General features: G+C 39.2%; 1 protein-coding gene across 1 annotated transcript; it reads right to left on the minus strand.

The window, feature by feature from the left end:
* Window positions 1-2,162: 2,162 nt before the first annotated feature.
* Window positions 2,163-3,341, minus strand: LOC130737816 (protein PXR1). Its single transcript, XM_057589695.1, has 2 exons — window positions 3,208-3,341; window positions 2,163-2,712 (listed from the first exon to the last, which is right to left on the minus strand). Exons 1-2 carry the CDS (start codon window positions 3,251-3,253, stop codon window positions 2,351-2,353), a joined length of 408 nt encoding a protein of 135 aa, XP_057445678.1. The 5' UTR covers window positions 3,254-3,341; the 3' UTR covers window positions 2,163-2,350.
* Between the last annotated feature and the right edge of the window lie 8,282 nt (window positions 3,342-11,623).

An 11,623-nucleotide genomic window follows, 5' to 3' on the forward strand; every position in this document is an offset into this window, starting at 1 on the left:
GTTTTTATCAAGTATTTGATAGTACTACTGCATTTTGTTAAATTAATGAATGTGCTATTTCACCATGGAAGTTTAGCTTGCGACACCTTCTCCGGATGGAGAAGTTGGGACGGCTTGAAAGCTTTGCATTTAAATGATCATTGATTACAACGTAAGCAAGGACTAGCTTCCCCATTTCTGAATTATTGACTTTCTCCAAAAACCACATAAATCAAGGAAGTATTGCTGTTTAGAAGTCCTACACTGACTAGAGATATGGTCAAATAAGTTCATATACAGGGTAGAGAAATGCTCACCCTTTAGATAGCTTATGGGCAGAGTAAGACCTCCCAAATTCAAATATGTTCAGTCCTGCAAACTTCACGCTTCAGATGTCAAGCCCTGGGCGTGAGCGGGTGTGTCGAGAAGTCTCACATTGACCAAAGATTTTGATAGAACTCAGAAAAACCAACCAATGATAGAAACCAACCAAATCTGATATTATTAAATGGTAAAACCCTAATTCCCAAATAGGAATTGGGGGAGAGATACAAGGAAAGGGATCCCAAACACCCTGCCAAGAACCAGAGAGACCCAACGCTCTCTAAACCCTAATTCCAAAGTGAAAACAAAGATACCCAATAGTCTCTCTAACTCACTTATTTATACTCACTCTCTAATTATGCTAAACCTAATAAAATATAATAATAAAATATAAAACCTAATGCTGACTGGATAAAAGATACTAATAACAAAATCTAATACTAACTAGCTAACCCCGTGTACCTATCAATACTTCCCCCTGAAAATTTACCTTGTTCTCAAGGTGAAGGACTTGGATCCAATTGCAGAAAATTCACAACTATTCCACCTGGATCCCATTGTTGAAACTGCAAATAGTACACCAGGCATGAAGTGTTGGACTTGGGCCAGTGTTCCAAATAACTGAGAAAAAATATGTTGGGGTCCTTTATCCATTGGAATAGCGAGAAAGAAAAAACCTCATTTTTAGGTGGTTTTGCTGGAGAACGGTTTTCCATCTCCGGCCTGCAAAAAGATGCGTGTGGCGGCTTCCATGGTTGCCACTTGGGGGTTTCTGTCGATGTGGCTTTCGCAGCTGCTCGAAACACCGTGCCCATCACCTCACCAATTTGGACATGCATGATCTTGCCACTCTTCACCCCCAATTGCACCATTCTTACCTCTGCTGCAAAATTGAAAGGTTCTGTTTGGTTAGCAATCACTGCAACCTCCAATTTTCCCTGAGTCACCTCCACTGTCGCTTGTTTTTTCTCCGACATGGCCACGGATTCTTCCTGCGACGTCTCTGCTTCTCTCCTTTCTTGTTCCCTCTGTTTTCTCCTCTCTTCAAGTTCTCTCAACCGATTTTCTAACCTTGAGATTTCTTTCTCAAGTTCAGGGTTTGCAACAAATTGCACCCCCAATTTCTTCGCAACTGCTGCAAGAAATAACTCGTTCTTCACTGTCATGGCTTCAAGCGACTCCATTCTCGCCATGCTCCTTGTCTCTTCCATAACGCAGCAAGGAATTTGTGGTTCAGGCACCAGATCGGTGCTCTGATACCAATGATAGAACTCAGAAAATTAGCAGTAGTTTATTGATAGAACCCTAGTTCCCAATTGGGGATTAGGGGAAAGATACATGAGAGAGATGCCCAACACCCTCTCTAACCCTAGAAAGAGAACCACTTCTCTCTCTAAACCCAATTCCTTACTGAATACAAAGATAACCTAATGCTCTCTAATCATGCTTATTTATAGAAAACATGCCTCTTACGGTCTTACCCTATAACTAACTAACAAACTACTGACCCCACTTAACTACTAACAAGCTAACCCCGGTTACCTATCAGATTTGGTCAAATAAGTCTATATATAGAGAGAGTAGAGCAATCATAATACCTAAGCTAGCTTTTGAGGTAGAATTAGGCTGCCAAACTCTAATAATTATGGCTGCTGCCACTTACTCCATCTAGTTTTGACTTGAAAGACAAATGAATGCTGCCATAATCAATTTGTTTTTCGTATATTCACCAAGTAAGGTTATCGTAAAACTTTTGCCATCCATGATTTTTGAGTTGAGACAACATACAAGTATCAGTGTAATTTTAGTCACCAACTTGTATTCACTCTGCTGTCTGTTTTCCAAAAAAACTTGGTACGGATTATAAAGTTCAAATCAATAATAAAGAGTCTCTAGTAGTTAATATATTATACATCTCATTTTACTATGAGTCAATATACAGCCAACAATCTAAAGCTGGCAAAATTAAATACCCACTCTCCAAATTACAGTGTAAATACATATGGAGGAGTGATACAAATGATACAAATGATATAAAATAAAATAGTTAACCTGTGACGAGGCCAACTGCGGGCTCATTACTTTCACTTGGCTTGGTTTCAACTTCTTGAAGCAGCTTCAATATCTCCTCTCTCTTAGCCGTAAGTGCCTGCATCTTGGAGTCTAGTTTTCCAAGCTTTGCCCTCAGTTTAACAGGATCTTTGTTATCTTCAGGGTTCTTCTCCTTCTCTTTCCCATCCTTATCTTTCTTCTTCTTCTTCTCCTTAGATTTTTCTTCATCTTTTCCTTCTGTGTCCTTGGATTTCTCCTTCTTTTTCTTCTCCTCAACTTCATCCTCATGTTTATCTCTTTCTTCAGTTCCTCCCATCCTTAAGCCGAGAATAGTAGTAGAATTTGATTTTGCTTCCTCTGAAATCAAATCAAAATAATTGCTAAAATAGTTAGAAACTGTCTGAACTATTGAAAGTAATTTTTCTTGATCCTTTATATCTCCTTACTATAAAATACCTATTTATATGTTTGGTCCATTGAAATCTCATACTTAATTTCACAAAAGCATATGAGACTAGCTCATTTAGATAGAATATGAGCCAACAAAATACTACTACAAAAAGTAAACTTAAATGTCTTGTTTTTTTTTTGGTCAAAAACTTAAATGTCTTGGAATATGTTATTTTTTTATTTTCTATTTGCTTATCAGAAAAAAAATGTTATTTTTCTATTTTCATACTTTCTATCGGGTATTGAAACGAGTTCGTAAATGTAGAAGCCCTGTGACAGATTTTATTATAAAAAACCACAAAATCTAGAACAAGGAGACATATCACTAAACCAAAGAGGACTTTCATAAACGTTGAACAAAAAGCATAAACAATGGAGAAAGCAAAGGGAAGAACATATCACCTGGGGGCTGGATTTTCAAATCCCTCGGGACAAAGATTTTCAACATTAAAATTGCTTAAGCATGTTGCAGAGCAACCTCAATTTGTATGGAATTGAAAGAGCTGAACAGCCAAATCTCCTTCACTAATTATCAGGGTAGCAGCATTTTAAGCGCAAAACACTGAAACCCACACATTTGAAATTCCATGGTTTTAAATTTTACTGTTATCCTCACTTTCCGCTCATTGTCAAAGGCCCTTATTTGTTTACTATATTTAACATTGCTAATTGGATTGATAATAATGTACTGGGAAATGCCAGTGTTCTCATCTCTAAAAGTATAGGGTGTTCATCAGCTAAGAACGAACGACTTGCTGAACCCGATAATTCAAATCAAACCAATGTAATTGGTTCAAATTTATTTGGTTAATTGATTTATTGTGTTAAAAAACTTTTTTTTTTTGGTCAATTTGTGTTAAAAAACTCGAACAAAAACAATTGCAATTGATTCATGTTTATTATTTTCAACCCAAACTAAATCGACTACTTGATAAATTATTTTGGTATTTAATTTTGATATATTTTTAACTTTATTATGTTTTCAAAAAAAAAAACTTTATTATTTATTACACTCTTATTTTAAATTCTTAACTGTTTTTTCTCTTCGTTATTAATTTTCTTTGTAAGCCAAAATGAATTCGAATAAAAGCATGGGGTGCTTAAACCAAATACATAAAGAAGTTCTTGAAAGAAGCCAATTAGAGTGCCTAATAAGTAATAAATCTAGAGGGTCTGCATTACACAACATGAAGGACTTTGAGCATGCAGGGTTTGCATTACACAGCGTTAAGTTGGGAGTCCTAACTGATACATTGCATGAAGGACTTTGCACCACAAACTATCCCTTGATAGAGCTAGACTCTCAAGTAGAGTCACTAGACCTCCAATTACCAACGTATATGTGAGACGCCAAGCTGGCAATAGGAAGTGATGAGCTGTCACTGGTGTAAAGTGTTGAGCTGTCACTTGTGTAATAAGCAGATGAAGCAGCTAGGGGATGGGTTAGTATAAATAGAGAGACCCACTCTCTAGTTGGGTATCGGTTAGGAAATTGGGATTGGTAGTAACTGAATCATTGGGATTCAGTTAGGAATTGTTAGCGTTTCTGTTATGCAACTGTCGATTGTAACCGTTTCTTCTATACTGAATAAAATTCCAATTCAATCAGTCTTTTCAGATCCTCAAGGGTTATCACCTTCGAGACAACAAGATTCACTTGAAAGAGGGGGATGATATTCCCAATTTACGTCCATACAAATACCCTCATCAGAAAACAGAAATTGAACATTTGGTTTCGAAGATGTTAGAATCTGGGGTGATCCGGCATAACATTAGTCCCTACTCTAGCCCAATCATATTAGTCAAGAAGAAGGATGGTGGTTGGTGGTTTTATGTAGACTACCGCGCCTTAAACAAAATGACCATTCCCAACAAATTTCCATTTCCAAATATTGAAGAGTTGCTGGATGAGATAGCGGGGCAACTATCTTTACAAAATTGGATTTGAAAGCGGGTTACCATCAAATCCGCAGGAAGGAAGGGGACATTGAAAAAAATGCTTTTAGAACACACGAAGGGCTTAGGGCACTATGAGTTTGTGGGGATGCCTTTCAGTCTCACAAACGCACCTTCAACGTTTCAAGCACTCATGAATGAGGCTCTAAGACCTTTTCTCATAAAATTTGTATTAGTATTTTTTGATGATATTCTTGTTTACAGCAAGAGTATTCAGGCCACTTGTGACAAGTCTTGACTGTGTTGCACGACAATGCTTTGAAGGCAAATAAGAAAAAGTGCACATTTGCCCAATCCAGTTTGGAATACTTAGGTCATATTATTTCCGGTGAGAGTGTAGCTGCTGATACATCCAAGGTGGCAGCCATGTGTAATTGGCCCATTCCTAAGGACATAAAGGGATTGCGGGGTTTCTTGGGCCTTACCGGTTATTATCGGAGGTTTGTGCAAGGGTATGGCAAGATTGCCAAACCATTGGCTGATTTGCTTAAATGCTTTAAATGGACTGAAGAGGCTACTGTTGCTTTTGAAAAAATGAAATCTGCCATGACTTCTTTACCCTTATTGGCTGTGCCTGACTTTGACAAAGAATTTGTCATTGAGACTGATGCTTCCAACAAAGGAATATGTGCAGTTCTTATACAGCAAGGGCGTCCTTTGGCCTTTTGTAGTAAAGGTTTATCACTGCGGGCTCAACAGAAGTGAGTTGATGGCGTTGGTTCAGGCTGTGCAGCGGTGGAAGCATTACCTCATGGGCTGGCATTTTATCATTAAAACTAACTAGCAGAGCTTAAAGTTCTTAACTGATCAAAGGTTATTCAGCGAGGAGCAGTTTAAATGGGTTATCAAATTAATTGGGTTTGATTTTGAGATCCAATTTACACTGGGTAAAGACAATTCGGTGGCTATTTTGTCCCGTAAGGATATGTATCCTGCGTTATCCGTTTGCTCAATTGATGAGGCTGAGGACTGGTTGCACGAGGTGCAGCAAGACCCTAAATGGAATTCACTTGTTGAGGACTTGGTAATTAACCGCACAGCACATTCGGGTTACTCTTCAAGCTGGCTGGTTCTTGTTTCAGGGCAGATTAGTGCTACCTAAATCCTCTAACAGAATTCCATTGATTTTGGCAGAATGTCATGACACTCCTAGTGGAGGCCACTCGGGTTTCTACAAAACTTTTAAGCGAGTAGCCGGTTTCTTCTTCTGGGAAGGGATGAGAAGTGATATCAAGAGGTATGTAGAGGAGTGTGAGATCTGTCAGCGTTTTAAATATTCAATGTTGGCTCTGAGAGGTTTGCTGCAACCTGTGCCTATTTCCACTTAGGTCTGGAGTGATCTTTCAATGGACTTTGTGGGTGGCTTGCCCAGGACAAAGGGGAAAGACACCATTTTTGTCATTGTTAACAGATTGACTAAGTATGCACATTTTTGTGCCTTGGGACATCCTTTTACTGCACGAGAAGTGGCTGTTGTTTTCCTTCGAGAGGTTGTTCGCTTGCATGATTTCCCTTCTACCATTGTGTCCGATCAGGACCCCATATTTCTCAGCCAATTTTGGCAGTAGCTTTTTCGGTTAGCAGGGACAAAACTCAAACTCGCCACAACATATCACCCTCAAACCGATGGCCAAACGAAAGTGACCAATGGATGCTTGGAATCATATCTGTGTTGCTTCGTTGGCCCCAATCCAAAACATTGGGTAGATTGGCTCACTTGGGCTGAATTATGATTCAACACTACCGACAATGTCTCTTCGGGCAAGTCCCCCTTTAAGGCTTTGTATGGTAGAGAACCTCCTACACTAGTCAAGGGCTCTACTTTTACTTCTAAAGTTGAGGAAGTAAACCAACTATTGCAGAACAGAGATGTTGTCCTTGTTGAATTACGGCAGAATCTCTTGAAGGCTCATGATCGGATGCGAGCTCAAGCAAATAAGCATCGGAGGGAAGTAGAATTTCAAGTGGGAGATTGGGTTTATCGTAAGTTGCAGCCTTAAAAACTTAAGTCCCTTGCTCATAGACCATTTGCTAAGTTGGCTGCATGGTTTTATGGTCCCTATCAGGTGGTTAGTCGGGTGGGTGAGGTGGCTTATAAATTGGACTTCCCTCCTTATTCCAAAATCCCTCCGATCTTTCATGTTTCTCTGTTGAAGAAAACACTCAAACCTCATCAGCTGCCACAACGTTTACCCATGTTGAATGAAGAGCTGAAATTGGAGGTGTTCCCAAGTGACATTCTTCAAGGCGGGAGGATAAATGGGGCAATATAGAGGTTCTGGTGCACTGGGACACACTGCTTTCCTGCGACGACACTTGGGAGTTTGCTACTTAGATTATGTCCAGTTTCCCTCAGTTTCTCCTTGAGGACAAGGTGGCTCTCTCTTAGGGGGAAGTATTGATAGAGCTAGACTCTCATCTAGAGTCACTAGACCTCCAAATACCAACGCTTATGTGAGACGCCAAGCTGGCAATAGGAAGTGATGAGCTGTCACTAGTGTAAAGTGTTGAGCTGTCACTTGTGTAATAAGCTGATGAAGCAGCTAGGGGCTGGGTTAGTATAAATAGAGAAACCCACTCTATAGTTGGGTATTGGTTAGGAAATTGGGATTGGTAGTAACTGAGTCATTGGGATTCAGTTAGGAATTGTTAGCGTTTCTATTATGCAACTGTCGATTGTAACCGTTTCTTCTATACTGAATAAAATTCCAACTCAATCTTCTTTTAACTCTATCATCACTTTCATGAAGCAACCTCCACCTCCATTTCCCTAAGAGAGCCTTGTTGAACGACCCCACTCCTTGATCCGAAGCTTGGAGTTATGCTTCCGTTTAACTGATGCTATCTATTCCTCATCATTATTTTCTTCCCATAGAAACCTCATAATACCCCTACAAACCTTAACCACTCCACCAAGGACCTTATGGAAAAATAGAAAGAACAGAAGGATTGTTGATAACCCGCTACTAATTAAGCACAATAGAGTTTTCCTCTGCCAAGTTGAGAACTTATTTTGCATTTTATTAGTGACAGGTTTCCACATAGAAATTCTTTGAGGATTGCCTACAACATGTATGCCCAAGTATATATATATATATAAAGAGAATGACCATAACTTTACAATGTAGGATGGAGGCGAAACTGTGGATAATTCTATCAACCACATAGATTCCAACAATTCTTTTCTTGGAAAAATTGCCTTTGAGGCCGAACACAAGCTCAAAGCATTTTAGAAAGTACGATAATATTCCGCTCTATTGTATCTCCCATAAATATTGTATGATTGGAATTGAATGATAGACACCTCCACACCTTTGTCAATCCCACCCTAATGCTTGAGATTTTTCTTCATGGACACTGCCTGTTTGAGTAGTCCATTGAGGCCCTCCGCCACAGTAAGGAAGAGGACGGGAGCTAACGGATCCCCTTGACACAATCCTTTCTCCATCTTAAACTCTTCACGCGGACTGCCATTGACAAGGACTGGAATTTCGCTGATCCTCAACAACCCTTTATCCATTTAATCCATATGTCATTGAATTGCATAAGGTGAGAACAACGTAACGTATACAACAAGACGCTCCATGTGACAAAGTTGTAAGCTTTTTTCGTATTCAACTTTTAACACTATAGAGGACTCCTTTTTGCTTTTGGCTTCGTGCAAAGCCTCACCTTCTACTACCACCATACTGTCAAGAATGTTCCGGCCACTTAAAAAAGATGGTTGATTAGCGTCAATAATATTGGGCCTTACAAACTTTAGCCTTCGAGCCAAAATCATGGCCACTATTTTGTACATGCAGCCACAAGAGATATGGACCGAAAGTCATTGAGTTCTTAGGGAGACGCCACTTTCGATACTAACGCGATAAAGGATGCTTTACGAACCTTTGGCCATACCCCATGAGCATGGAATTCTTCAAGTACCTTAAGTATATGACTTGAAGAGTGGACCAGAATTTTTTAATAAATTAAAATTTATACCCATCCGACCCTAGACTCTTCACACTATCACACTCCCACATAGCTTCCTTGACTTGTCTAATTCAAAGCTAGCTATTAGCATCAGGTTCTCCCTTTCAGAAATCACTCTGAAGTATACTTAGTCAAGCTTTGGGGAAGTCCCAAACACCTTTAGTTTTTTTCTCAAAGAAAACCTTCACATCCTTATTCACCTCAACAAGTAGGGGCGTATCTACGGAAGGGCTGACAGGGACCACGACCCCCCAATTTTTTTGAAAATGTCATGGACTATAGGTATTTTTATGTAGATTTTTTGTGGTCCTAGACTCCGCCTCCCCCTGTCAACAAGCTCTTCCACCCACCACCTCTCCCCTACATGACCGCTCCTTCTGGAATTAATTAGAGAGTGCAAGAATTTAGTGTTTGAGACACAGTCACAAATCCTTTTAGCTTTTAACTTTTGGCATAATAGTGACTAATTCTTTCTTGATGTGGACCAAAATTCTTCCTTAAATTCACGTGCTTCGGATTTGGCCCCTCCTCTTCTATCTTCTTATCAATTTAATTGATGAGCTTTATCAACTCCTTTCATTTGTGATTCAGGTCACTGAACTCCTCTTTATTCCAACTCTTACGGTACCCTTTCAAGTCTTTTAGTTTTTCTTTTAGGACAAAGGCTCCTAAGCCTTGAAATTGTAATTCAGGCCAGCGACCTCTACAAATTTTTTGAACCGAGGGTCCAAGAACCAGCAATGCAACACACTGAATGGGTTTGGACTCCAATTCTTAGAGCTTTCTTTCAGGAGTTGAAAGCCAGTTTGAGATATCTCTCAAGAAGGTTGCTCGATGCATGCTTCCATCTAGAAACCGAAATCGAAGCTTGTTCCTTGCCATGGCTCACGATGGCAGAGAAAATTTGAGATCTGATACCATCGAGTTTATAAGTTAAAAAAAAACTCATGATTTAGATAACAAAAAATTGTTCCGTATTCAATTAGTGATGTGAAATGATACATAACTTCTATTTATAATCTAACAGTCTAGGTGATAACTATCGTAGACTTACATACAGAGTAACTTGCTCACGAATTAGTTACAGTAATTACTACTATCAAAGTGAGAGAATATTGTTGGAAAAAGAATGTTGCAAAGCATTTTTCACAAAACAATAAGATAGATATAAATAACATGTAAATGAATTTCATAACATAAAATTAGCTGAGTTACACATGCACTAAAATATCCGCTTGTAATAATAAATGAGTTGGTTTAGTGGAGCATGACTGTGTCATGTACTTAATAGGTCGTAGGTTTGAGCCTGCGCTAGTCCCCTTGACGTAAAGTAAAGGCTTAAATAAGTTTTTGGTCCCTAACCTTTACCAAATGCTTGGTTTTCGTCCCTCGCCGGAGCAAAGGTGGGTCTTAGTCCCTAACCTTTGCCAAAAGGTTTGGTTTTCATCCCTCCGGAGCTTTTGGTCAACGCCAGAGCTCCGGTGGCCCACGTGGTAATGCCACATCAATTAATGTGCCTAGCTGGTTTTTTTTTTTCATTTAAAAAAATAAAATTTTAATAAATCCTAAGTAACTAATTTTTTTTTTTAATTCATGATGTTCATCTTCCAATTCCAGAAAACCTAGTAATAATGAATGTTCATCTTCTTCATAGAAGATTCATCATCATCTTCATCATCTTTCTCACAAAACCCAGTAATCATCAACCCAACCCCACCCCCACCCCAAACTCATGAACCCCAACCCCCTCTCCCCCTTTGTTGTTATTCTCAATACAGGAAAAAAAAAGAAACAAAATAAAGATTTCCAGAATGCAAGAGAGCTAGAACCGCCAACCATCGTGAACCGCTGTGACCTCTGCCGCTCGCGGTCACCATCAACGGCCATCGACCTTCTAAATTAGCAACCACACATGCCAGAAACTCCAACCTCCTCTCTTTCTCTCAAAACATAACCTCGCAAACCTCCAGATCTCAACCCCGAAAAGTCAAACCATCAAAATCATCGCCGGTGGAAATCTGGATCTTTGCCGTTGGATTGGTTGGTCCAGCCCATTATGTGCATTGGCAGTACGTGTTAATTCCATAGCTTTTCACCTGGTGGATCACAATGTGCTGCGCAAAAGTTTGACCTGCTGCTGCTTGCTACACTCTTTTTGCCTTTTGATCTGTAGTATTATCACGTTCTTTTCTTTTATTCCCTTCTTTTCTCCCCTGTTTCGTGTTTCCCCTGTTCTCCTTGTAACCGTTTCCCTGCTTTTCTCTTATTCTTATCTTGTTACTAAATCTGTTCTTGTAATTATTTGGCACTCCTTGTGCTTCTTCTATTTATGTATAAATTGGCTTATCAAAAAAAAAGGTGGGGGTTGTTGGGTTTGCTGGATTATTTTAGGTTAATTGAGGTTTTTAATTAGTGAGTAAAGAGTTTTTAATTACTGAGTTAATTTTCTATTTTTTTAAAAAATAAATAAATAAATAACATGTGGCAATGCCACATGGGCCACCGGAGCTCCGGCGTTGACCAAAAGCTCCGGAGGGATGAAAGCCAAACATTTTGGCAAAGGTTAGGGACTAAAACCCACCTTTGCTCCGGCGAGGGATGAAAACCAAGTATTTAGTAAAGGTTAGGGACCAAAAACTTATTTAAGCCTAAAGTAAATGTAAGTCTTTTGTAAGTGCTTTGTGAGTCCGACAGTTTTTTTTATCTTGAACTGATGCATTATTCCCCTCACCCTTAATTTTAAAATTCAAAAGGTATCCAATTTTACAAAGAGATAAAGATGTACTAAATACAAACCGTTGAGGTGTAAGGCTCCCCGCTTTTCTCTTCCTACGCTTCATCTAGATTCATGGCTGCTGTATTAATCTTTTCCCTCATTCAAGGATTT

Source organism: Lotus japonicus, chromosome 1 (genome assembly GCF_012489685.1).
Source record: "Lotus japonicus ecotype B-129 chromosome 1, LjGifu_v1.2".
NCBI lineage: Eukaryota > Viridiplantae > Streptophyta > Magnoliopsida > Fabales > Fabaceae > Lotus > Lotus japonicus.